This window comes from Chionomys nivalis, chromosome 22, assembly GCF_950005125.1.
Source record: "Chionomys nivalis chromosome 22, mChiNiv1.1, whole genome shotgun sequence".
NCBI lineage: Eukaryota > Metazoa > Chordata > Mammalia > Rodentia > Cricetidae > Chionomys > Chionomys nivalis.
Genome location: NC_080107.1, coordinates 12,705,790 through 12,731,650, shown reverse-complemented (window position 1 = coordinate 12,731,650; position 25,861 = coordinate 12,705,790). Strand labels below are relative to the sequence as shown.

The window sequence follows — 25,861 nt, the reverse complement described above, 5'->3', positions numbered from 1 at the left end:
GTGAGATGTGGCCTGTCTATCAAAAGCAACTGCATCTGGGAAGAAGTGGTTTTGACAAGACCCCCAGGTGTCCAGACCCTCAAAACAGAACCCTATTCTTACTGCTTTGCTATTGCATCCTCCTTGCTTGTTCAATTCATGGAGTTGCTTCTGGAGGAAGATGGCGGGATCAGTCTGGTCAAACAAACCCGCCACTTCTGGCAGCATTCTTGGTCTGGCTCCATCACTGCCATCTTTACACTGGAGCACACGGGGGCTTAACACACTTTTCATCATGAAACCTGCTTGAATGAACACAGCATTATAAAGTACTCCAGAGAAGAAATGCCTTAGGATTTCTGTTGTTGTGAAGAGACACCATGATCATGACAATTCTTTTTCTTTTTTTTTTCAAGACAGGGTTTCTCTGTAGCTTTTGGAGCCTGTCCTGGAACTAGCTCTTGTAGACCAGGCTGGCCTCGAACACACAGAGATCCGCCTACTTCTGCCTCCCGAGTGCTGGGATTAAACACATGCGCCACCACCTCCCAGGTATCATGGCAATTCTTATAAAGGATTAAAGCCATGGGTTTGGTGGCTGGATCTGCCCCCATTTCTTGGTTTCCTGAGAGTCTAGCTTCATAGTGGAGCTACATTTTTTTTTTCCCCTACAACTCTGTGAAGTTTCTAGGTCCATGCCACCATCAAGAAGCATGCCAACAGCTGCTCAAAGACACCATTTAAGTGTTTGGGGGCATTGGTGGCAGAGCCTCTTAAAAGAGAGTTATGAGGTTTTTGCTGCTTAAGCTGAATCAGGAAACCTCTCTTAAAGGAGCCATGTTTCTACTTGCCTCTAGCAAACAGAGCCCACCTGAGACAATGCTGCTACCAAAAGATCATGCTGGACTTTCTCAGGTTTTATGTTGGCACCATTTGTAGACGGAAGTTTCTGTCCTTGTCTTACATTGCATTCAGGTTTGCACACTGCTGTTTGCTCATTAGGTTTTCTACAAATGTCCCATCATCATTCGTATCAGCTGGCGTCTTGAACAAGCCCGTGTGGCATCTTGCTAGGCTGAAGAATTTAGAAAACCCTAGTTTTCCACAGACTCTTGCACTTTAAGCTCTCTGTACACTCATGCAAATTTACCATCAATGCCCACCATCCCTGTGCACACCAGGACACAGTCTTTCCGCTGTGGTCGAAGCCAAGTGAGAGAAGCCATGACTAAAATGATAGTCCCGGAGAAGGGGAGGCTGAAGGCGGAGTGGATGCCCCAGCTGCCTGAACTAACCTAGGCACAGGCTCAGCTCCTGGCAGCCCCTTCTCCAACTGAGCCGGTTTGAGGGCTTAGCTGTTGACTTGATTATCTGCGGGCACTCCATGGCTCTGAGAGCACTGTCCCTCGCCCCACAGACAGAAGCACACTGCGACCCTCTCAGAATGCAAATGCTTCCATCAAATATGGCCTCAGATCTTACCTGTACGACCCTCTCAGAATGCAAACGCTTCCGTCAAATATGGCCTCAGATCTTACCTGGACGATAGTCTCACAGCACAGTGATGAGCTGACTCGATTGCGGGTCGGGTATTTTTATTATTCCACAAACAGAAAGATAAGGGTCTATTTGACAGGAAAAGGAGTATATTTCGTATTTTGGTGATCTCTTACAGGTAAAACAAGAACTATACTTTAGAGGAATTTCTAAACAGCAGATTAGAATTGTTTGGGAAATGGAAAAAGAAAATTCCTCTCACAAGGGAATGTAGTTTATTTTAAAGTCTTTAAAGGTTGAATTTAATTATAGATGGCAGCAAAGAGTAGAAAAAGGAACCTTGAAAATTGTCCTGAGAAAAAGCTAAGGTAATACATTCTGGAAGGGTAATACAGTCAGGTGGTTTTGTATTCTGAATGCGAGAAAGGAAAGAAAGGCTGGGAAAGACAGACCTCAGTAGGGAGCGTGTGACCAGCATGTGCACAGGCCTGGCTGTGGTCTTCAGGATGGAGGAGCAGAGGAGGAAGAGGAATGTCCTGTGGCAGTGGTGACGTTCTGGGCATGCGACCCCAAAATGTGGCATGTTGACACCTGAGCAGATAGCAGAATCAGGAAGGTCACTGTGACCGTGCCCTGCCGTTCCTCACGGAGGCAGATCGCGATGCTGGTGGGTGAAACCTCAAAATAGGCAGAAGAGTTTAGTGATTCCTCTGCCCGGAGAAGAGGGGCGTCCTCTTCCCAAACACAGGGACTCTCAGGGCGATCTGAGCACTCAGGCCTTCAAGGTCCTTCCACGTTGCTGGCTTGAGCCCACACACTCCTGTTCAATTGTCTGTGTCTCCACCATTGCATCAAACCTGGCATAAAACTATTCAAGAGTGACTGTGTCTGAGGACTTCATTTCCTCATAAAAGAAGGTTCCCGTGCCATAGAGAACTGGCATCAAATAAATATGTGTGCCTTTCTCTTGGTACTGTGCCTTTTGTTACAGGAACACAATCACGAACCTGGTTATGAACAAGGATAGAAGACCTGGCCTTTTTTGCAGTGGTACTCTTTGACCCTACCCTGAAGCCCTTTCTTCGTACAGTTTAGACGGTCACTAAAATGAAGGTATTCGAGAAAGCAAATATGCTAACAGTGGACATGCGTCCTTCAGACAGAAACTTAGGGATCACCTGCCAGCGACACTAAGCCTTAGATGGAACTTTTCTAAGCCCAGTCAAAAGCCATGCAATGCACTCTAAAACTTAGCATTTACAGATATGGTATTCACTAGAGCAGCTTTCTGAATCCCAGCATTCTAACAGGAGCAGATATTTTAATTTTTGCATATGAAAGACAAAAAAAAACAGACATTGAATGTGGGTTAGAAAAAAAAAGACAATATTAAAAGAAAAAATATGAACATAGGGAAAAGCAAAGAAATGAGGTACATATCGTATATCTTTCACTACTTACTGCTATTATTGGCGGTCAGAAAAATTTACTAGTTAGGAGAAAAATGAGGCTCACCAGTGGGTCCTGAACAATTAATTCTACCATTAAATTAAGGGGTGATTGAAGAGGCTGTTTGCTCTTTTGTTTTCTAGGTATTATTACTTGGCATTCCGAGCCCATCAAACACCTCCTGCTAACAAAGAGAGCTGTGTTGCTATCTTGGAAAAGTCCAGATTAGATCACTGGGTCCTGGGAAGAACAAAGGTAGCCCTCTCTCCCTGTTGTTCAGACTGTCACCTGTGGTGGTCTCTTGTCATGGATAACTAACACGCGTGGGTTTGTACCTGGCATACCATAGCACGCAAGACTCTGGCGTAAAAATGGTTTTGCTGGTCTTAACTCTGATTCCGGAACCCACGAGCCATAGGAGGATGGTTCATACACTGTTCTGTAATTTGAGAACCTTTTAGCATTTCTAGAAAGAGATCTTTGGATGCACTTTAGAATGTCCCCCTTTCCATATTTCATAACCGAGCACACATGCTGGCATATAAATCATAGTCATGGTAGTGATGAATTCCCTTTAGGGTTTCTCCCCTTTCTTGTGTTCGACCTGTGCTGTTTATTGCTGACTCTGGTTTTACTTTTGTCGTGCGTAGCTTTTCATTTGGGGAAACATCATGTCTCTGCGGGAGCCCAGGTTTTTATGGTTAAATTCTGCAAGGCCAGTTCCAGTCTGCGTGTGGGTTTCCTCTCTGGAAATTAGGTCACTGAGGGTCATCCGGGTCTCCTGGCCTCAGAACTATCTGCTGACCTCAGGTTGGGCCTGTTGCTCAACACCTCCCTCAGAGGCTATGAGGGGCAATGGGGGCAGAGCTGGGCTGAGGAAATGGAACTGCCAACTGTAGGGAGGCACTCCCAAATAACACCTGGGCTTGTTAAGCCCTGCAATCTCATTTTAGATTTCCTTCAGAAATCACCAATGTATGCATAAGTTAAATCATAAATTTACTTAGACCATGGCTTTAATATTTGCATGGAGAATAGGCTGGAGTGGAGGGATTTGCTGTTGGGAAGCCCAAATGTAACACTAAAACAACGATTCCTTTTAGGTTTTTCTCAAATATTACCATGTGGAACAATTAAATTTGCTTCTGCGAGAAGTCTTAGGCCGAGTGGTCATGCTGCAGGCGTATACGAAGGGCTGGCTCGGAGCCAGGAGATACAAACGAGCCAGAGAGAAGAGGGAGAAGGCTGCCATAGCCATCCAGTCAGGTATGCGGCCTGGTTCTGGCCGGTGTCACCTCTTGGGATTTCCTTGAGTGCTGGGGGCCACTCGCCTAGGGCTTCCCCTTTCCCTTTCTCCCTTCTTCCCCCGTCTCCCCTTACTTCAGCAAACATTTTTCCAGTATCTACAATGAGTTAAGCCTTGTACTAGGTGCTGGGGATGTAGTCAAGGGCATCCCTCTATGGTCCCTGACCTCAAGGAGAGACAAACATACAAGCCATTAGAACACCTGGGAGGAGTCGTAAGTCAGAGGCAGTGTGAGCTGACCAGTAATGACCAACTCTATCACATCCACTTCGGGTGATACCCCAATTGTACTGTCACAATGACCAATACCATCCTTGTAGGGTTTTGTAGCACAGACCGTATTTATAAACAGAGGAAACCAGCCTCTAGGTTGTACACAAGCCTGCTGGTGCCTCTGTCCACATACGTATGTCATGGGTGCTAGGAACAATACCTGGACTCTCGTGCAAGCTCTGGACCTTGAACTTGGAAGATGAATTTCTTGGTACTCTCATAACAAGAAACTAAGGCATGCTTTAGCGTGCCTTGGCCCTCATGAGCTTGTCCAGAGACTTGACGATGCTCAGGCCCACGTGGGGACACAGAAGACGGCTACTCATCTTGGGTGGAGGCTTTGTGCATCTGAAGGATGGCTGCCTCCTGCACTCTGTTCTCTCTCTCCTCTTGGCTTTCTTGTTTGTCTTCCCTTTCTGTGGAAGATGTTGGTCCTTTGTTCTCCCTCTGTGCTCTTTATCTTCATCTCCAATTATACCTTTCTTCTGGACATGAAGTGATTAAAAGGACTGGGCCAGCTCAGTGCCTCCCATCATCCCTCCGAGCCCTAACCCTCAGCTTAAACATGGGTGCTCAAGGCAGGGTTTCCTCCAGGCTTGGGAAGACAGGAAACTGCCTCACCTGGGGCCAGGGGTGCCCACTATTACTAAATAGAACTCAAAATGTTCTGGAAAAATCACTCTTTGGCTAAAAACAGTTCCTCAGAAGCATTCTGAAAAGTTGACCAAGAGTTCAGAAAGACCCTTCCTACACTGTAGCACATATCCTGATTTCAGACTCAGGGAGAAGGGGTGGGTGGGGGTGGGGGTCGGGGAGGGAACGCAAGAAACAGATTGGAGGTTGAACAGCTTATATCAATTCTCTGGCACGTTTTAAAATTAATGTCATTCCCGGCACATGGTTTTATATTTTTAGCCTGGAGAGGATATGATGCTCGGAGGAAATTTAAGCAAATCAGCCACAGAAGGGGTGAGTCTGCGGTTCGTGCTCAAGCAGGTAATTAAAACATCGTTGGCAGCGTCCACTTGAAATGTTCTGTGACTCCAGGCAAATGAGTTCAGAGAAGCTGAAAGGCTAATGACAGTGGCACACAGGGGTGAGTGGAGAGTCCCGCAGTGTGTCTGCAAGGGTGGGCTCACCTCCTTTGGCAGCTCTTCTGGCTGAGGCACCGTGGGCATTTACCAGGGGCCATGCTTACTATATTATATTCCTACTACAAGAGAAGAGGAATCTGGGGCACAGAGAAGGGACATAACTTATCCATTATCACCCAGCTTGCTAGCAGCAGATCTGGTCTTTGAAAGCTCGGCAGTTTGGACTGAGCACACTTGCTATGATGCTGCTCCTGGACACATCTCTTTCTTTCGTGGAGTCCTAAGTCCGTCATCAGTGTAGTGAGAGCAGCTGGCTTTAAAGGCCGGTGATGGCTGGTTGTGGTGTGCCAGCCTTTAATCCCACCCAGCACTTGGGAGGCCAAAGCAGGCGGATCTCTGTGAGTTTGAGGCCAGCCTGGTCTACAGAGCAAGTTCGAGGCCAGCCAGGGCTACACAGAGAAACCCTGTCTTGAAAAACCAGGGTGTGTGTGTGTGTGTGTGTGTGTGTGAGAAAGAGAGAGAGAGAGAGAGAGAGATGATTTGTAAGGGAGACTCGGGGATACCCAAAAATCCACGTCTGCGTGGCTACCACAATCTTCTGGGCCCCACAGAAGCACCCAGTGGATCTTGGGATCTGCTTGCCCTTACAGCCTGAGAGCTGTGAACCTTGGTTCTTGGTTTATGAATCCACTCCCGGGCTCAGGAGTCATTGAGTCCTGCAAATCGCATGTCCTGCGTGGCTGCCAAGTCAGGTTCCCTCCCTAGTTTGAAGTTGCAAATCTCAAACTGAGGTTCTAGGGGACACAGGATCTTGACCATGCCGAGTTTCAGGGGTTCAAGAAACTAGAAATGGAATGTGCTTGTGGAGGGCAATCCTGCACCAGGAAGCAAGTCGGGGGCAGGGGGCGCAGAGGCGGAGCCTTCAAACAGCTGCGCTCTTCTCCAGCAGGGGCAGGCCACTCAGCCAAAGGGTCCTGCTCAGAATTCTTAGGCCGCGGTGGAGGCCAGGCATCTTCACTAAGAACTCAGGTATTTTGGAAGTAGAGGTGGCCTTTAAATGCAGATGTGTCACACTTAACACCCTTTCTAGCAATTTCTAACCTCTGCCACTTCAAAGCCCCGTGAAAAGTGAGCAATTTCTTGTTGCAGCTTAAGAAACCCAAACTCAAGTGTATCTTGTGTTCACTACTTACTGCCAATACACACACACACAGACAGACACACACATATACACACACACACACAAGGATACCAGCTGATCTCAGATTTTGCAATATGCTCAACATATGTCTTAGAATAAAAACTTTAAGCCTGTATGTTGTTGATCCATTGAGTCCATTATATGAAAATCATGAAATGTCTGAAAATCACATTGAGGGCCAGGTGAGCACTAAGCAAAAACAGACTGGCCTCGTGACCTCTGTCTGAAGACAGCGATGGGTGGGAGTGCTTCATCCTTGAAGCACGCGTGGGCGGGTACCGGGGAAGGGTAATTCTGTGTCCTCCTAAAGCACCTCCCTTTTCTTTTTAGCTTCAAGTGCTCACCCCCCTTAGCCTCACCCCCAGTGTTCTCAGCCACTAGGTAGCATCAAAATGTGTATTAGCCAGTTCTGCAGGGGCTCTCAGGTGAGCGTGAAGGTCACACCTACGCCTCAGTGCCCAGGGTGGCAGCAAGCAGGTGGAGTCTCTCTGCCTTTAGCTGACAAAATGGACAGGACCTGATGTGCCCCTAGGGTTAGGACTGGGGCTAGGGTTGTGATTTGGTGTAACTGTCTCCTCACAAGCCCCCTTTCCTGCCATAGAAAATGCCCCAGATAGAACTGTCCACATAAAGCAACAACAAAAACTACATAAAGAAGCAGGTGACCAGCTCGACACAGCCATTTCTGAGGTTAATTTCTGACTAATTGTTTTCCTCATAAATTACTTTTTTGAAATTTCGATCCCGTGGAATTCATTTGTTTGTATTTCCAGCTCTTCTTTTATTTAATGACGTTGCATATATATAATTTTTTTTCCTAAGAGCAGCCCTTGAAATTTAGGAAGCATTTGGCCTACATGTTGCTGCAGAGCAGCACAGAGCGAAATTTGTTTTCCTTTCATCTCCTTCCCAATAAAAGCAGCCCAGCACAGCTTAGCCTGTCCTCAGAACTTCCTCTCAGAATTCCCGATCTATTACAGCACATTCGAATACCAGCAACAAGCTGCCTTTTCATGCTGTCAACCTTTTTCATCTGAAATGTAAATTAATTCTAGCTGGTATGCCTCGCCAAAGATCAAAGTCCGCATTAACCTTGCTGCTTTCTGCTCCTGAGGACTGGAGGAGCCTCTGGCCCCAGGATCCTGCCCTCCTCTGGGCAGTCCTCAACAAGGAACCACCCTATCAAAGGCCCCGTGTTCTTTCGTTAAGGACCTCTGAGGTGCTTTAAATCAGACCCCGCATGACCCGCCCAGCTGATTCTAGAGCGGTGAGCCTGCTCCGTTTAATTGTGGATTCTTCCCTGGGCTCCCAGGGGTTGAGATAAGTGGCCAGTGCCCTGGGTGCGAGAAGGAAGGAACTCCACGCTGAAATCACTTCTCCCTCCCATTTGGTCTTTGAGGTAGGCAGATTTGCATTTTCAAAATAAACAGATGCCTTTCAAATACATGAGCTGGTGGTCTGGAGACCTCTCCCGGCCCAAAGGTGCAGCAGCCAGCGCTCAAATGTTGGAGAGAAAACAGACGGAGAAAACACCCTGGGTACTAGAGGACACGTTTCCTGCGTGGCGTCCCGGAGCAGCAGGCGGTGCGAGCTTCCAGGAGCTGTAGGAGCTGAGGGGGCGGAGCCAAACATTCTGTGCTGGCTTCCTTTAGGGACTGGGGAACAACTTCAAATGTCAGTTACCTTGGCTTCTTTTGTCGCTTCCATTAATTGTGGCAGAGAAAAGTGCTCTCTGTAAGAAAGCCAGGTAACAAGACAGCACATACTAAGACTCAGATAGTTGGGACATTCCAAGTAAAAAAATTAAGTTATATTTATTCCACTACAAATCTATTACTTTTTGGTTAGCCGTTGAGTTGCAGAAAGGGAGCCTAGCTACATTCATTCTCTGAAGAAAACAAACAAAACATGTATTCCTCAATGACTAGTATCAAAAGAAACAACCCACGGGGAGTTTCTCAAGCATCTACAGTTGCAATCTCGTTCTTTAGGTTTTTCCATGCCAACCCAGCCTGGTAGTTCACAGCATATTTTCTCTGAAACTGTTAGTGCCGTGGAAACTCCCCGTTCACCCTCCTCCATCAGAGTGCGCACCCGCTCCCCGCCTTGGCCCTGCCAACCACACAGATGTCATCAGATGATGGTGCCAGTGTCAACAACTATGGCCCCTTCTCTGAGGCCCTCTGAAGGAGTTTTCACTAAGGGGAGCCTTGAACCTGTGAGTACACATTCTAAACCAGCTGCCTGTGGGGCCACCAGAATGGAGCTGCTTCAGAGTGCCTTCCAGAAGGATGAGCAAGCTTTGCTTCCAGATTGCTTGATCCTACCCTGCGAAAGAACCACATTTTTAGTGTTTAAAATTGCTCAAACCCTTAAATTGCCTTTTGTTTTGTTTTAAGACAGGGTCTTTTTATATAACCCTGGCTGTCCCAGAACTCACTATGTAGACCAGGCTGGCCCCAAACTCACAGAGATTCACCTACCTCTGCCTCCAGAGAGTAAGGATTAAAGGTGTACATCACCACGCCTGGCTTAACTGCCTCCTTTTTTAACTTTCAATGGCTTGGTGGTGGTGCACTTCTATCAGGAGACTGAGCCTTGACTGTACAGTGAAACCCTGCCTCAAAATCAAAATTTAAACCATGGTGTAGCCCTTTAATACCAGCACTCAGGAGGCAGAGGCAGGCGGATCTCTGTGAGTCCATGGCTAGCCTGGTGTATAGAGCAAGTTCCAGGACAACAAAAGCTACACCCAGAAACCTTGTCTCAGGATAAACAAACAAACAAACAAATAAACGTTAATTAAAGGAGTAGGGTGGGGCAGAGAAATGGCTCAGTAGTTAACAACACTGGCTGCTCTTCCAGAGGACCCAGGTTCAATTCACAGTACCTACATGACAGCTGACAATGATCTCTAACTTCAGTTCCAGGAGGTCCATCGCCCTCTTCTGGCCTCCATGAGAACTGCATGCATATGGTGTGCAGATATACATTTAAGCAAGCATTGATGCACATAAAATAAAAATAAATAAAATCTCAAAGAAAAATTTACAGACTTGGAATGCACAGTGGCAGTATGCTTCTTTTTTACTCCCACTAAAAATTCTGTGTTTTTTTTTTTTTTAGTGTCCATGACGGGATAACACCTAGATAACTGCAGTCTTTTTTTTTTTTTTTTTTGCTTTACAGTCGACAGATATTGTTAGGTGAAGGCATCTTTATTTTAAATTCTCCTGCTTGTTAAATACTTGCTTTTTGCTGGGCTGTCATTGTTATGCCCAGATTTGCAAAGTCCCCCAGAAACCAACAAGGAGACTGAGTCCCGTATGCAAAAACAAGGAGCCTGTATTTTATACAAGTTTGCAAACTCGGTCTCTCCATGTGTCCAACATATTGGAATACTCAAGAGCCCTGAGCTCAGGTAAAGTTGGGTTTTTATAGTAGTAAAGGTGGGGGTGAGGGATTTCTAAGGTTCAGGACCCCTGATTGGCTGACATTTGTCTAGGGGTGTCCTGGTGAGTGTGTGCTGGCAGATGATCCTATCTACAATGGTTGGAACGTTAGACATTTCCTTTGGATGGTCTGTTCTTGGGTGGTGCCTGGGTAATCTAAGTTTGGTATTACTTCAGGGTAAACTACTGAGACTCAGGCCTTATTAAACTTATCAATGGCTGGGTCCTACACTGGCAGGTGATAATGGTTGGAAGTAAAGAACTTCCTTTGGGTGGTCTGTTTCTATTTAGCTTATCATGGCTGGCTCCTACATCGTGATAAAAAGTAGGATTCACTGGGCCTTCAAATTCTCCAGCTCTACACACAGTTCTAGAACATGCTCCCCTTAAGGGATACTAGTGTCAATACTCATTAGAAGGGAGTTTTAGGGAAAAAAATATATATTTATACATATATATATATACACACAATGTGTACATGTGTCTTCATGTAAACGTAGTATTCTACAATAAACACATACAATTAAATTTGAAAAGTCATTATCATAACCAAGGATATGCCGTACAATGGCTCATGATTCTTGCAGCCGCAAAAGATCGAATATATATTATTTTTCATTCCAATAAAGCTGTGTGTGAGTAGATTTTGGCTCACACACCAATCAGGAGAGGGGGTACAAGAGACCCGCCCTTAAGGGAAACAGTGAGCAAGGTTGCTGTGTCCCTTCTGGTCCCTGTTTATTGCTCCGTCTCTATTGCACTGTCTGGCTTTCTAATCTGTTTCTTAGGAAGCTCCCTGGCTGTTTCACACACAGGCGGAGTTCCTCAAAGCAAGAGCTGGAGGCAGAGAAGGCACAGGTGTGAGAACAGACAAGCTCTTAACCGGAGGGCAGGAAGCAGCAGCCTCCCTTCTCCGGTATTCTCCCCTATTTTAACATCTGGAGGAGGAGATATCTCTAGGTGCTCCTGGGCTTGAGATGAGCCGTAACCTGCAGACTGTGCCATCTCCTTCTTCTAAGGTTTTGTCTCACAGGACACGGTGGGAGGAGTCTGAGGGTGAGGCCTAGACTTCTCCATCTGCTCTCCTGCTACCTGGGAGTCTCTGACTCTCAGCATATAAAGACAGGGATTGACTTCTGACAGCCTTGCCTATGGAAGAGGTGTTGTGAAACCTGACTGCACTGTGAAACCTGAGCCTGTGTGAATTAAATCAACCTTGGGTCAGGAATTGGAGCCAGCAACTGGTTAACAGGAATTAACCATAGAGAGTATGGAGAAATGAGGAGGATGGATAGAGAGACTCACAGGAAGAAATGGGGAAAGACTTGGAGATTCGGGGTCTTTTGGGTTTGGGACAGCTGGAGAGATGTCCTCTTGCTGGGTCTCTGGCCAAAAACGAAGGTCAATTGGTTGCTTCTCGGTTTCTGTGATCTAGCAGGTTTTCACCCCAACATCTGACTCCCAAGTCTTTACTGGTAAATAGAACAATAGAGACTCAGTTTAAAACTACATTTGGTGGCAGCAGCAGAGATGGTGCCCTTGGGACTGGAAATTCTACCAGGTCTCTATTTGGCCATTGCCCTTGGATATGTGCACCAGTCAAAACTTTGGAGAGAGTTAAAATCCTGTTCTATGTAAATGGAATTCAGAGTAGAAACAAGGGTATCCCATCCTTTCTCATATAGCTTAGAGAAAGTTACTGTATGTGTAGTGTATATGTCAACCATGTGTAGGTGCACTCTTCTGTGTGTGTGTTTGTGTGGGGGGCGAATGTGGGCAAGCTGTTGAGATCAGGCATTTTTCTACTGCTCTCCATCTTGTTGCTGATGTTGTTATTGCTATTGTTATTTTTTTATTTTTATTTATTTATTTATTTATTTATTTTTAAACAGGGTTTCTCTGTACAACCCTAACTGTCTTGGGACTTATTCTGTAGACAAGGTTGACCTGGAACTGAGAGGTCCAACTGCCTCTGCCTCCCAAGTGCTGGGATTAAAAGTGTGCACCATCACCACCTAGTTCCCCATCTTATTTTTTGAGGCAAGTTGTCTTGCTAAACCTGGAGCTTGCTGCTTTCCCTAGACTGGCCGGGCAGTGGGTTTCAGGGATCTGCCTGTCTCAGTCACCATCCCTCAGCTTCCCCTTCCCCAAGCTCTAGGGTTATAGACATTCTGTCGTGTCTGGAGAATTTTCTCTCTGGAGAAAATTAGCCTCAGGGCCTTGGTTTCATCAGATATGAAATTTAACAGATCCAAGTCTCAGGGCTGCTGTAAAGATAATGGTATGTACAAAGTTTCCCTACCTGTACCCCTCCCCCACAACCCCTTCACCTGAGGAAAGGTAGCAATTGTTCGTCACCTGGACCCTCCCCACTGCTTTCTAACTTCTTCAGGGGGAGGAAAGCCTGCAGGACTGTCTTCTAAGGTGAGCATAGTAATGCTGGGACTTCAGAAAGCCTTTCTTACCTCCAGATAAAAATAGCACCTGTCAAATCACAATATAATTACAATAACATCTTTATGAAGGAATGTGGGTTTGTTGTTGGTTTTTTTTTTTTTTTTTTTTTTTGAGTCTTAACTTGTGTCTGGGTTATCCAACAAGAGAAAAAATAGCATGCAATAGGCCCGTGACCCTTTTAGTGTTTTTTTTTTCTTTGCTTTCAAGCCTTTGTGCCTCGTAGTACTGAGAGCTCCTGAGGCCCTGACACCATTTCCCCTCCTCACTGGCTGAAGGCCTTCTCACAATGTTCTGGAAGTCAGTAACTCTTTCTGGGTTCCTGCAAAGCCAGAAATTCTAGAGACCCAGAGTTAAACTATCCCCCTGATTGGTTGAGGCTGGTGTGGAAAGCAAGTTGCCTTTCAGACGTCTGAAGAGTTGGAAGACCTTTGTGGGCCTATCACCTTTAACCCACCATGCTGGATGGATTGACAGCATAACAGCTGAGTGACGGCCACTTGGCCAGGAGTTCAAACCCCAGCTTGACGAGCCATAGCCGGATCCTCGTTTGATTTGCTGTGGCCGGGAAGTCTGAATCTCGCCAAGAACAGGAGCGGTGGCAAGGGTGACAGCTGGGAGCCATTCTCGTCAATAAAGTTGTGATGGTTGAGATGTACAGGCGACCAGAGCTAATTTCACAGACCCCGAGCCAAGTACTTAGTGTCAAAACCAGCTATGTCAATGATACACACAGTCTCTTGACAGCAACCATCTTTCCCACCTCCTTCCTGCTCAGCTAAAGGTGGGTCCTGCTTTCCAGGACTAGGTCTAGGCTACAGAAAAAGAGTACCCCCGACACCTTTAATCTGAACAACCTCTTGATGGTTTTTATTATGATACAGTTTAATACAGCAAAATTAACTTCGATAAGACGGGACTACCACACAGAGCACATCCCTGCCCAGCTGAGAGGATGCGTATTTCCAGAGAGCTCCTTCTGGATCCTTTTTTAATCTTCCTGCTCACCGATGGGTCTTCTGTCTCTGTAGTTTTTCTCTTTCCAGAACGTTCTCCACATTGAGTCACACCACGAGCAGACTTTATAATGCGCCATCTTTCCCTTGGAGGTTCATCTGTGTTGCTGTGTTGGTCAGAAGTTCTTCCTTTTCCAGTACCAAACAGGACCCTGTCTCTGACCGGGTCATACATCTTTTTCTACTCACTAAATGAAGGACATTTAGGTGGTTTCCAGTTCTTGGTGACCATGAGTAAAACTGCTACAAACATTTTATTAAGAAAAAGTTATTGCAAGTACATAATTTTATTATGTAGAAAGCCAGAACTATTTGAGCCGGAAAGATCCTAGCGGGAGGGAGTATCTCAGGGGTCCAGTGCTGGCCTAGCATGTGTGAGGACCAAGGTTCCACCCCCAACATTGAAGAAAAAGACAATTTCCAAGGGAAGGAAGCTGTTTGATTAGCTAAGAAGCGTATTGGGTTCCAGGCATCCTAGACTTCTGCACAGCAATGTGTATGGTTTATATAAAACTCTTTCCTGGCCTGCCTTCCTTTAACTCTCACTGTGGGAGCCTGTGAGGAACCCCACTCCAGGCTCTCCTCCACGGTTGCCGGGAGACGCCCTGTCAGCAGGACTCCCTAGCTCCTGGCCTGCTGTCCTTCCCCCCACGTTCTCAACACCCCATCACGGTAAAACATTTTGATGACTGTCATGAAAACAACACAAAGAAGCCTGTGAGACACTCTGGGACATAGTTCAGTGGTGGAGCGTGTGCTTAGCATGTGGTTAGCATGTGCAAGGCTCTGGGTTTGACTGTCAGCAGCATAATCATGTTCTTTTCCTATCACATGGATAACAACAGACACCTCTGTTGTGCATTTAAGAGGGTCACTGAACTGGCCAGCAGGCGCAGCCACATGAAGGCCACACTTCTGGAAGCCACCAACCCCTCCCCCCTTTAAGAAGCACACAGGGAATAAATTACAAGAAATAAACCCAACTGCTGGAGAAGGAAGAGAATGGAATGACCTTCCCACCATGCAGAGAGGGACGGGGCCTTCTTCAGATGACGATGTTTGAATTTCTAGAATAAGAGAAAACTTCCACCTAAACTGGTGCTGGTAAAGCGGTTACCAGGTAGGATTTTCTCTGAGCCTAAAAGTTTAGCTGGGGTAATGGTCAGCACTAAGGGCCACAGAATCAAAGTGGAGACAGCCTTTCTAGGCCTGAAATGATTGCACTTATTTTGTGTGCTGAAGCTGAAGGCTAGGAGTTTTAATGTAAAGTGGGGGTGGGGGAGAGTGTCTCTGTGAGGGCCTCTTCTTGAAGGTGACAATCGCCTGTGGGGCCTCCCACGAGGCATCTGCTGACCAGCTGACACTGGAGGAAAGTGCTCTGGCTCCCTGTGCAGCCTGCCAGTGCACCTTCAGGAGGGATGACCTGGCTCTTGTGCCTTGTATGTATGGCTTTCTCCGCCAGGTGCCGTGACAACCTTTGCCCAAGCTCTTAGGAGAGCAGGAGTTTAGCTAGCCTAGATCACCCTCCAAGAAGCCCGCTAGAATTCCATTGCTGCCAACTGAGACAATGATGGGGATTATCCTCTGGGTGGGTCCCCAAACACCAGTCTAGACTCCACTCTCAATGACTGACTTGGGACCATTAAACCCCGGGAACAAGAAAAAAACATGAGCCAGTCTGGATTCTTGCTTTGATATGTAAGGGAGAGAGATGGGCAAGATTATTTATGGTTCTAAAGTGTCTAAATAAGGAGGGATCAAAGAATTCAGACTTAGGGCCAAATGATTTGAATTCCGATCCTGGCTCTGCTACATGCTGCCGGACAAGTCATTTTAAAGTCACATGTATTTCCTTACACGTGTGTGTTCACAGCATGCCACAGCTCATGGAGAGGTCAGAGGACAGTCTGTGGGAGTCATGTGGATGCTGAGGATGGAACTCTGGTTGTCAGGCTTGGGGATAGGTGCCTGTACCCATTGAGGCATCTCCCTGGCCCCTAGATAAGTAATAATGTCCCTTTACCTCAAATTCATCAGCTGTAACGTGGGAATAATATTGGTTTCTAGTCAGGATAACCAAGCAGATTAAATGAGTTAAAATATAGTGTCAGGCCACAACAATGTTTGTTAAATAAGAATGTGCTTGTTTATGCCCTTATCTCTTCGTCCTTATTTCTAGCCCCTACCAACTGTCCCCACCAAGAAAGAGGTCGTATATGCCCGATCTCTTTCTTCTGGTAATTTCAGTCCTCACCACCTGTCCCAACCCCCTTTTGAGAAGCTGACAGGGAATAAGTTACACTCTTAAGCCTGGGTATTAGCTTCCTGTGGCAGCCAGAGCAGATTATCACAAATCTGGTGGCCTAAGTGACAAAACAATGTATTCTCTTACAGCTCTGGTGGTTAGAAGTTCAAAACCAAGGTGTCACAAGGTGGCTTTTACTGGAAACTATGAGGGGAAACCCCACCCCTTCCCCCCGTGTGCCCTCTGCCCCGTGTGTATGCATGTGCGTGCGTGTGTGTGTGTGTGTGTGTCACACACTTGCTGGCACATAATGGCCTGTGCCTCTCTTGTAGTGCCTTTGAACATGTGCTGTTGTTTTGTCTTTAAGAGGAATGCACTCTGGCCACGGCAACAGGCATCGTCACTCAATAGCTTCTCTCCTCACCCCTCACACATCTGCGTCTCTGGCCCGGAAGCTGTCCTGGTGTGCAGCGCTGCCCTAGCTTTGTTTCGGTCGCTGTGATAAAACACCACGACCAAAAGCAACCTCAGAGAGGACGGGTTTATTTTAGGTCACATTTCCAGGTGGCAGTTCGTCACCTCGGGGACGTCACGTTGGCGGGAGCTGGAAACAGGTGGTCACATCGCATCCATCACCAAAGGCAGAGACAGAATGAATGCGCATGCGTGGGCTTGGTGAGCCTCGCTACTCCAGACAGTCCAGCGCTCAGAACTGAGGCACGGCGCTGCCCACTCTCAGGCTGGCTCTTCTCACACTGCTTAATCAAGACAATCTCAGCAGACATGCGCACAGGACACCTGGTCTAGACAGCCCCTCCCCGAGACAGTCTTCCTAAGAAACTCTACGTTGCATCAAATTGACATTTAAAACCAGCCAACACAAATACCCTGCTTTAATCCCTGAACACTGAAATGCCTTCCCGTTTTTTTTCAAGGTAATCTAATAGACTCTGAGTTTAGTGTTCCTGGGAAATACACAGAGCTCACAGGGTGAGGTCTGATTCAGGCCGTTCTGCCTCACTTAGCTAAGCCAGAAACACTCAGGTGACCCAGGCCTGGAAATGCCTCTGCCACCCTCTGTACACTGTCCCCAGTTCAGCCTTTGGTGACCATTTCTGTTGCTCACATTCATAATTTGATTTCCCATGATGTCACTGATCTAATTTTTTTTAGTGTAACTTGTTCACTTAAAACAGGTGACCTTGTTTCTCTCTCTCTCTCTCTCTCTCTCTCTCTCTCTCTCTCTCTTTCCCCCTTCCTCTTTCCCTCCCTCCACCCTGCTTCCTATTTCCATTTCCCCATCTTTTCTTTTGAGGATCCACATGCTAGAGAGCTTCCAGGTGATTCACGCTTGCACCAGGATGCCCTTAAATACTTAATAACTTGGGGTCCTGCTTTGAACTCAAGGGATTGATCCTCTTGACTTCCTCATCTCCTGAGATGGACCCATCCTTCTCCTGTTCTGGAGACCATGCTGGGGATGGAGGTGCAGACTTCATCTAAGCTTTACTAGGAATATTTTCTAAGTTTGCTGTTTGGTTTTTATACTTCAAATAGCTCTTAGAATCAATATTTTGATGAGTGAAGTGTAAATGAATGAGACATATAGAATGAGTTTCCCCTTCAATTACGTGAAGAGAAATTCTGTGAGTTTCTATCAGAAAGCAAGAGCGTAACCGGGCATGCGCTGAGCTCCCGAGGAAGCCATGATTGCTGTTTCTGACCATGGTCGCGGGTCGCTACCTTCATGACCTTTCTTTGTGATGTTTGCCTTTGGGGACTGCTATTAAACTGTCGTTGTTCCTTTTTAAAATTAAGGTTTCAAAATATATAGAGATGCTAGCCAGCAATCCCAGCTCTCCACACACGCAGTACTGTATAGCTAGCTCTTAGTGCTCTTGAATTGGGTCCCAAAACAAGGTAAAAGTTCACTTTTGGAGATTTTTTCCCCCTCCCCCCCCTTACCTTTGTCTCTCTCTCTCTCTCTCTCCCTCCCTCCCTTTCTTTCCTATCATGTTGTTGTATGTGTGTGAGACAGGATCTCATGTAGTTCAGGCTAACTAAGAATTCAACCATGTAGCTGAAAAAAAAAAAGCTTCGAACTTCTGACCCTCCACCTCCTATTTGTCTCTCCTGAGTATTGGGGTCACAGGTACGGGCCTCCATGTTCTCTCCTGCTTAATGCTGAAGCTCAAACCTGGAGCTTCCTGCTGCCAGGCAATCATTCCAACCACTGGGCCACATCCTCAGCCCAGCTAAGGCAATTTTTTTTTTTTTTTTTTTAATTTTCAAGACAGGGTTTCTCTGTAGTTTTTGGTTCCTGTCCTGGAACTAGCTCTTGTAGACCAGGCTGGCCTCGAACTCACAGAGATCCGTCTGCCTTTGCCTCCCGAGTGCTGGGCAATTTTCCTTCAGAATGAAGAACAGACGTTTGTTTGTGCCCAGGAACAAGTTCTTACTTTTCTCATGTCTCTTTTGCTGTTATGGAGCTTATCCCAGCATAACAAGTGAGTCTGAGCCAAACAATCTTGAATCAAGAGAATGCAGGTGGCAAGGCCAGAAGCTGGCCAATGGGCTTCAAGCTATAGCTCTTCACTTCTGCATGCTTTCTTTGTTTTTTTTCATCTCATTTTCACTGGCTATAATGCTTTTTGTGTCATAATAAAAATGTAATAATGTTCCACTAAATTTTTTCTCTTTGTCCTTTTGGCATTTGTATAATAGCAATAATAAGGGCAACAGATGATTTTATCCACAATAAATAACTCAAAGAATTACATTTTTTCTGCACACAGATATTTATTTTGAAGGAAGCAAGATAGCAATCTAAACTGAGAGCATGGTTTTCCCCCATCATATGTGAGGAAAGCAATTGACCCTTCCTTCCTTCCTTCCTTCCTTCCTTCCTTCCTTCCTTCCTACTTTATTTCTATTATGTTGTATCTTATCATCATAACAATCTTCTTTCTATGTAACATTTTTTTGAGATAGGGTTTCTCTGTGTAACAGCTCTGGCTATCCAGATCACTCTGTAGACCAGGCTGGTCTCACAGAGATCTGCCTACCTCTGCCTTCCAAGTGCTGGGATTAACGGCACGTGGCATCACACCTGGTATCATAACAGTTTGTAACTTAGGTGTGTACCTTAATATACTACAATGGCCACATTTACAGGTTACCTTTGTTGGGTGTATTTTGGGTTGGGTTGGTTGTTTCTAGACTAAGTGAGAATGAAAAGAAGGTGTGGATTCTCTTCACTTACCTAGTTGATGGACAGAAACCAATAGGAACAGTGGTTTTCAGCCCTGGCCCTGTATTAAAGCTCTCTGGGAATCTCTTAATAATTAATGCCAGTCCCAACCCAAGTCTAGCTTTAGGATCTCTTGAGGGTGGAATCGGGACTGCTTAAAAATCTCCCTGTGTGATTCCGATGTAGCTCCAGTGATAACCATCATTGGCTGGGAAGCATGGCTTCACACCTCAACAGGGATCAGGGTGGAGAGCTTGAGGAAAGCAGCTCCACGGGTCCACATGGTCCTCAAAATTTCCTGGTGGTGCTGTGCCGCTGGTTGGGGACCCATACTCTGAGAACATAAAATGCTGGGTTGAGAAGCTCGACGCGGAAGTGAGTTCAGCGGAAAAGAGAGCCATGGCTAATTAGCGCGGGTGCCACTGTCACGGGAAGGAGCAACTGTATTTGTTTCCTATGTGAGGAGACTCATCGGATAACTGCCTTGCAGAACAATGTGGAAATGGGCCAATTCTGGAATGGTTGAGTCTTTACGGCTAATTTTACCCATATTCTGACAGCCAGAACCAGGAGTCGCTCAGCTATGTCTCTCATGTTGCTCTTCAGCTATTACAGGCTGCTTCTGCTGGAACCTACCTATTGTGGGGCCTGGACTCTCCACCCACTGTAGATAGCTGATACCAGAGAGGAGTAACTTGTCTTCCTATGAGCTATTCTATCTGATCTGGGGGCTGGTTCTTTACGCAGGGTTCGAGTCCAGAACATGCCTGTTTTAGTGGTATGCCCTAGAAGTCTGCAGATGTTCAGGGGTAGGGCTCAGGACTGGAAGAAGGACCTGCAGAACACTGGCAGGCAACAGAACTCAGCCCTGCCAACTTCTGACCTTGCCCTTTGACCTCTGAGTGCTCCATGTTGGTTTTCTTTCAGTTCTCCAGACCTCTCCTGAGAAGAGAAGCTGTCCAGATACAGAAGCAGAATCAAACAACAGCCACGAAGAAACTTCAAGTGACTCCTGTGCTAAAGCTGCCACAGACTGGTGAGTTAGCTGTCTTGCTTATAGCATTTGGTGTGGCCCAGACTGACCTCAAATTCAGTATATAGGCAAGGATGGCCTTGAACTTCTGACCCTCCTGACTTTATCCCACAAGTACAGGGATTATAAGCATGCACCACCTACGTCTGGCTTATACAGTGCCAGGGGTAAAATCCAGAGTTTCATGCAGATCAGGTAAGCGCTGTAACAATTGACATCCTCAGTCCAGATAGGTGAGTCTTACTCATTTGAGTTCTCTTGTAAACCCAGGTGCTTCATGAATCACGCAGCAATTCCTACCATCTTGTTAATACGGTAAATTGGGAAGAGAGGAGCCCAAACATGTTTCCTTTAGAACCTCCAAAGTGATAAGTGATTCTATAGAAAGAAGTCTTCATTTCATAAGGACAACCTGAATTCAATCTTGATTTTTTTTTAAAAAAAAGAGAATTTAATTATATTTATGTGGGTTGGTTTTTCACCTGCTTGTATCTGTGCACCATCTGCATGCAGTGCCCCTGGAGGCCAGAAGAGGGCATTAGATCCACCAGGACTACAGTCACAGAGGTATCAGCTACCATGTGGGTGCTGAGAACTGAACCCAGGTCCTCTGGAAGAGCAGCAAGTGCTTTTAACTGCTGAGTCATGTCTCCAACCTCCGACTAGAATGAAGTTAGTGCTAAAACAAACAAACAAACAAACAAACAAACAAAACAAAACAAAAAAACAACCAAAACCAAACCTGATAAAACCGAAGTGTTCAGTCCACAGAAGAAGCTGGCACACAGCACACAGTTCCCTTCCATGGGGAAAGAAGGACAGAGAGAGCCAGGAGGAGTCTGTAGGAAGAGTCAGACATGACGGAAGTAGTGTGGAGGATGAGGACAGCAGGGGCGTGTGGAGGGTCTCTCTCCAGTCCCCCCCATGCTCAGCACGGGGTCGGTCTCTTCCCATGGGCATCTCACATAGCCGACACACCAGTCATCTGCAGGCACTACCACTCCGTTCCAGTTGGGGAAGCTGAGTATGGTGACAGCTGTCAATCAGACATCAGTGATTGACTGACTCAGATATCAGTGCCCCAGATGTGCAAGCATGCTGGGTTAGTCTACATGAGATCTGGGTTTGATCCCTGGCTCTCTGAAAATTAAACAGAAGTGATTAGTTAATGAAAAGAAGGAGAAAAAGGAAAGGTCTCGGTTGGCTCTCTCAGGTTTCCTACGGGCTGCCTGCCTTCCACCAGCAGGTGTGCCTCAGGCGGTGCCATGCTGCGCTAAGGGGCAGACTGGGCTTTGAGTGTAGAACCGCTGTCTCCAGGAGCAATACCAGCTAATACTTGTTTATCATTAACACCTTGCTGACGAACCGTTTTACAGACAGGAAGCTGCTCAAGCAGAGCAGAGCCTCATATTCTAGCATCTTCTAACATTATATAAATTATATAATGAGAGATTATGAATTACTGCCGGTGTCACTTACAACAGAGTCAGGACTTGAACAGAGGCCGTCTACGCCAGCATCCACACTTTGAGCCAGTAAATCCTACTGCTTCCCTAGGCTCCAGATGCCAAATGATTACTCCAGGGAGTTGTTTTTATTGTTGTTGTTCTATCCATATTGTGTCTTTACTTGTCATGGCTTAAATCTCAAATCACAGTCAGCTAAGGGATATGTCATGATTAGCAAGAAGCTGTCACTCTTAGATTGGTGGAGAACATTCCAGCACCCAGTTCCTTGTCTACAGCCTCGCGGGAAAGGTGGTTCCCCCTCTGTGTGATGAAGTGGGTCAGTTTAGCAGGAGAGAAACCAGACTGGGCCTGGGAGTGGGAGTCAGGAGGTGCAGCGTTGCAGCTCAGCTCGTTTTCTGTGTGAACCGGTGACGGTGTACGTGAATGACAAAATGAAGACTGGCGTTTCTGGGTTGTAGGTCTTGCTCAGATGATGGGACCCTCCGTAGCAATGCTGGAGGGTGCTCCTGGCTTTAATCTGACCTGCTTGTAGCGAAGCCCCGAGGCTTTCTGTGTTCCGTTTCCCACTGCAGCCAGCCTATTATATAGAAGGGATCCCAGGAAGGAGGCAAGGGTACAGATTTGGAGGGAGGATGCGGATGGCTCTACATGGCAGCTGTAACACACGCCGGAGGAGCTGCCTCACTGTGGACACCTCAGAGTGACTGGAACCCTCGTGGTTCAGACAGCTTGGGGAGAGTTGGCTCCTCACAAGAGGGAAAGACAGGCACGTGTTTCTTCTGTGTGTCCCTTGTAGCTCTGGGGCTGCAAGCCAACTGGCCTGACCTCAGAATTGACAAGCCAGGGAAGCAGCCTCCCAGTCAGCAGGGCCAATTGTGGGCCAGATTTCCATGTGGCCTGTGAAGTACAGATTGCCACAGTGCTTGACAAATACTCTGTGTAGTGAGTCCTCTGTTGGAATATAAGGCTGCACTCAGAGGACTAACGGCAGTAAATCCCCCATTAGATTTCTCAGGTGGTATATCCACCTGTTAGCGATGGAGCAAGAGGGAAAATGGCGGCATAGAGAGACGGGAGTAAGCAATAGTCGTCTTAGGAGATCCTTATGATATGGTGGGCCCTATCTACATGTGACTCTATTTGGGTAGAAAAAGAATGAGTTTTGGTAGCAGTCGTGGGTTCAAATCTTACCTTTGCCACTCCAGGCTTTACTATACTTGGTGTGTTCCTCCCTTTCTCTGAACTGAGATTGCAGAAGGAGAGGCAGCTGGGATAGCTAGAGAAAGATCTCTGTGAAGGAGCAGGCACAGCGCTAGACACAACAAGGAAGATTGCCGGATTGTTGATGTGGTAACAGAAATAGTAGCAATCGTAGTAGTAATATTAGCATTTAAAGCTGATGTAGGAAGGGCCAAGACCTCACTGGTACAGCACTGGTTTTATACTCCAAGATAAACACCAAGATTCCAAAACTTTAGGATCTTTGACAGATGTTTACTCTCTACTTTGACTGGAATGCCAAACTTCATTTGTGTTTCTGGTTCTGAACTCAGGGGTAAATCCCAGGTTGACTTCAGGTCCTGGACTCACCCTTGGCCGTGGGGCCAGGATGTGGCTAGCATACATGCCCGCATATAACCTTCTGAACTTCGCTGACTGCTAAGAGTCTTCTTAAACCCCCAAGATGGTTAAACTATTAATTGGTCACATTTATTTCCCAGCCCTTTGAAGCTAGGAACCTTATCACCAGCTGAAAGGGCTTCAAGGAAAAAATATGTTTTGCGTTATATTTTTCCTTGTGGATTGGCTTATGGCTGTACATAAATATTTATCTGAACTATTTCAACAAACCCTAAATCATCAGCAATCCTTCTGCAGAGGACCCTTTTGGAAGATTTGTGTATGTCGAGAATGTCAGCAATCTCTTTATAGTACCAGATTCCAAGGGCCAGAGGTCCTTTGCAAATATTTGGGAGGTTTTCAACATGTCTTTTACTTTCCAAAATCTGTACATCTCTTCCTACCGATTCTTCTGGATAGAATTACCCTGCCTGGCCTTTCTTTGCCTGCTGGTGTTTCGCCATATTTCAAAATCTCAATCCGGTGGTACCTCCTCCAGGGCCTAGAGCAGACACAACAGAAGACTGCTCCAGACAAGAGAAGGACCAGGCTGTGGTGCAGCCCCAGGGTGTGTGGACACTACTCTGGAGGACAGTGAAGGGTCCAGTGGGAAAAAGACTAAGACTGAGCAGGAGCGGAGTGAAGCAAATAGAACTATTATAGGCAAAGACATGGGGGCCCTGCACTTGGGAGACCACAGAGCAGTGACAGCCAAAGGGGTACCACTCTGTTGACCAAAAGATGCAACCAAGCCCTTGAGTAGGATATGGTGGCCAGACATTTCCCCCATACAATACTTTTCCATTTTTGGTTAGTTTTCTAACATACAAAAATAGAAATATTTCATGCAACAACCCAGATTTCAGATAGCTTTTTAGAACTCGGAGTATCTGATGGTGATGTGTTGGAATAGAGTCGATGCTCTCTTCGGTGGCTCCCTGCCTGTTGGTCTGCTCATCCTTGCTTAGCTATGCCAGCCTCTGCAGTGGAATGTTGCCCTCTGCATCCTGGGGCCTCCGCCTGGTAGAGGAGACAATTCAGGCTACCAGCTCTGGAGCTAAAGTGTCTCTGTCCAGGTCCGTGTCCAGCTAGCTCCATGACCTTAGAAAAGTATGCTTCTAATAATTTCACCTTTCCCACATGGCTGGTGTGGTGATAGACATGCACAGGACTACCCAGCCTGCTATAGGTAAGCAAAATATTAGTTGTGATCTCTTTATCCTGCGAGAGACAGTCAACACTAGAGCTGAAACTGACACTCATTTCTGCATCACTCACAGAACCTAGAACGTGGACTCTTAGGCCGTAATAGACAATAAATAGTTTATGAGGAACTATGTTTTCGGGGTTCCTAGTCTCTAAGGTTTAACTTCAGCATGCTGGTTAACCTTTCACACAAAACGTGCTGACTTTCTTCAAAAGCCATCAGTACTTAGGTAATAAATTTTTCTGAGCTCTCCCCTCCAAACTCAAAAACAAACCCACATTTAGAAAGGTACTTAGTTAGTTGTTAGTTGTGTTTCCCCCCCTAGAAGTTCAGCTGTGAGCGAACGGCTGTCTAAGATTCATTTCTCAAGCTAAAGTCAGTCGCTAGAGATTAGCGCATAGGAACTTCTGCTGAGAGGAAGTCGGGGTGCCTGTTAGACAGGACCCTGGGCCTTTCTGAGCTGATCCCACACCTCCCTCACCATGAGAGTCAGGGCTTTGTGCTCAGTGCCTCCAACACGATGGCCTGTGTGCGAAGAACCAGTTTCCAGTGTTCCGACCCTCTTTGTATATGCTGCAGTCAAATCCCACCCCTCCAGGCCTTCCCAGAGGCGACTGGTGGACGTGGGCAGGAGATTTGTGGTTAGGTTAATCTGCCCTAATGCACTTCCTGTAGTGGCATTTCAATGGTATTTTAATAACTAAAGCTTGCCTGAAGATCAGAGAGTAAAACAGTCCCACTGGCCAGCGTTGCAGACCAGGCAGTGGTAACACACACCTTAAATCCCAGTAGCCACACTAGTTTGCCATAGAAACCGGGCGATACATGCCTTTAATTCCAGTGGTGCACACCTTTAATCCCAGTCCTAGAGAGGACTATAAGATGGGAGGAGACAGTTCACAGACACGGTCTCATTCTGAGGTTTCCTAGAGGCAGGATCACCAACTTTGGGCAGAACTCCAATATCTGTCCCTGAGGTTTTATCAGTCATGCTTCAGTTCCCATCAGCAAAGTTGATCACAAAGTTGGATTCACTGTCTCCTGAGAAAACCCGCACGTCCATAAAGCCACATTCAACTTCTGTTTGGATAAATAGCAGCTAAAACTGAATGACAGAGCCAGATTATAAAACAGCAACAACAAAAAGTTCTTTAGGTTCGCACAGTAAGAGAAAGATAGTGCTCTTTTTGTATACAAATGATTTCCAGTCTGAAAAGACCCCTACTTTAAAAAAAAAAATCTATTTCCTCAGCCTCCCCCGACTTCTCTCTTTCTCTCTCTCTCTCTCTCCTCCCATAACTAACGCCGACATCTCT

At 46.4% G+C, this 25,861-nt stretch overlaps 1 protein-coding gene across 1 annotated transcript in view; it reads left to right on the top strand.

The window, feature by feature from the left end:
- Nucleotides 1-25,861, top strand: part of Myo3b (myosin IIIB) — a 283,171-nt gene that overhangs the window by 190,484 nt on the left and 66,826 nt on the right. The window contains exons 25-28 of the mRNA XM_057755693.1: nt 3,069-3,180; nt 4,029-4,191; nt 5,420-5,500; nt 20,144-20,252. Coding sequence (XP_057611676.1) covers nt 3,069-3,180; nt 4,029-4,191; nt 5,420-5,500; nt 20,144-20,252 — 465 coding nt within the window. The remainder of the gene's footprint in view (nt 1-3,068; nt 3,181-4,028; nt 4,192-5,419; nt 5,501-20,143; nt 20,253-25,861) is intronic.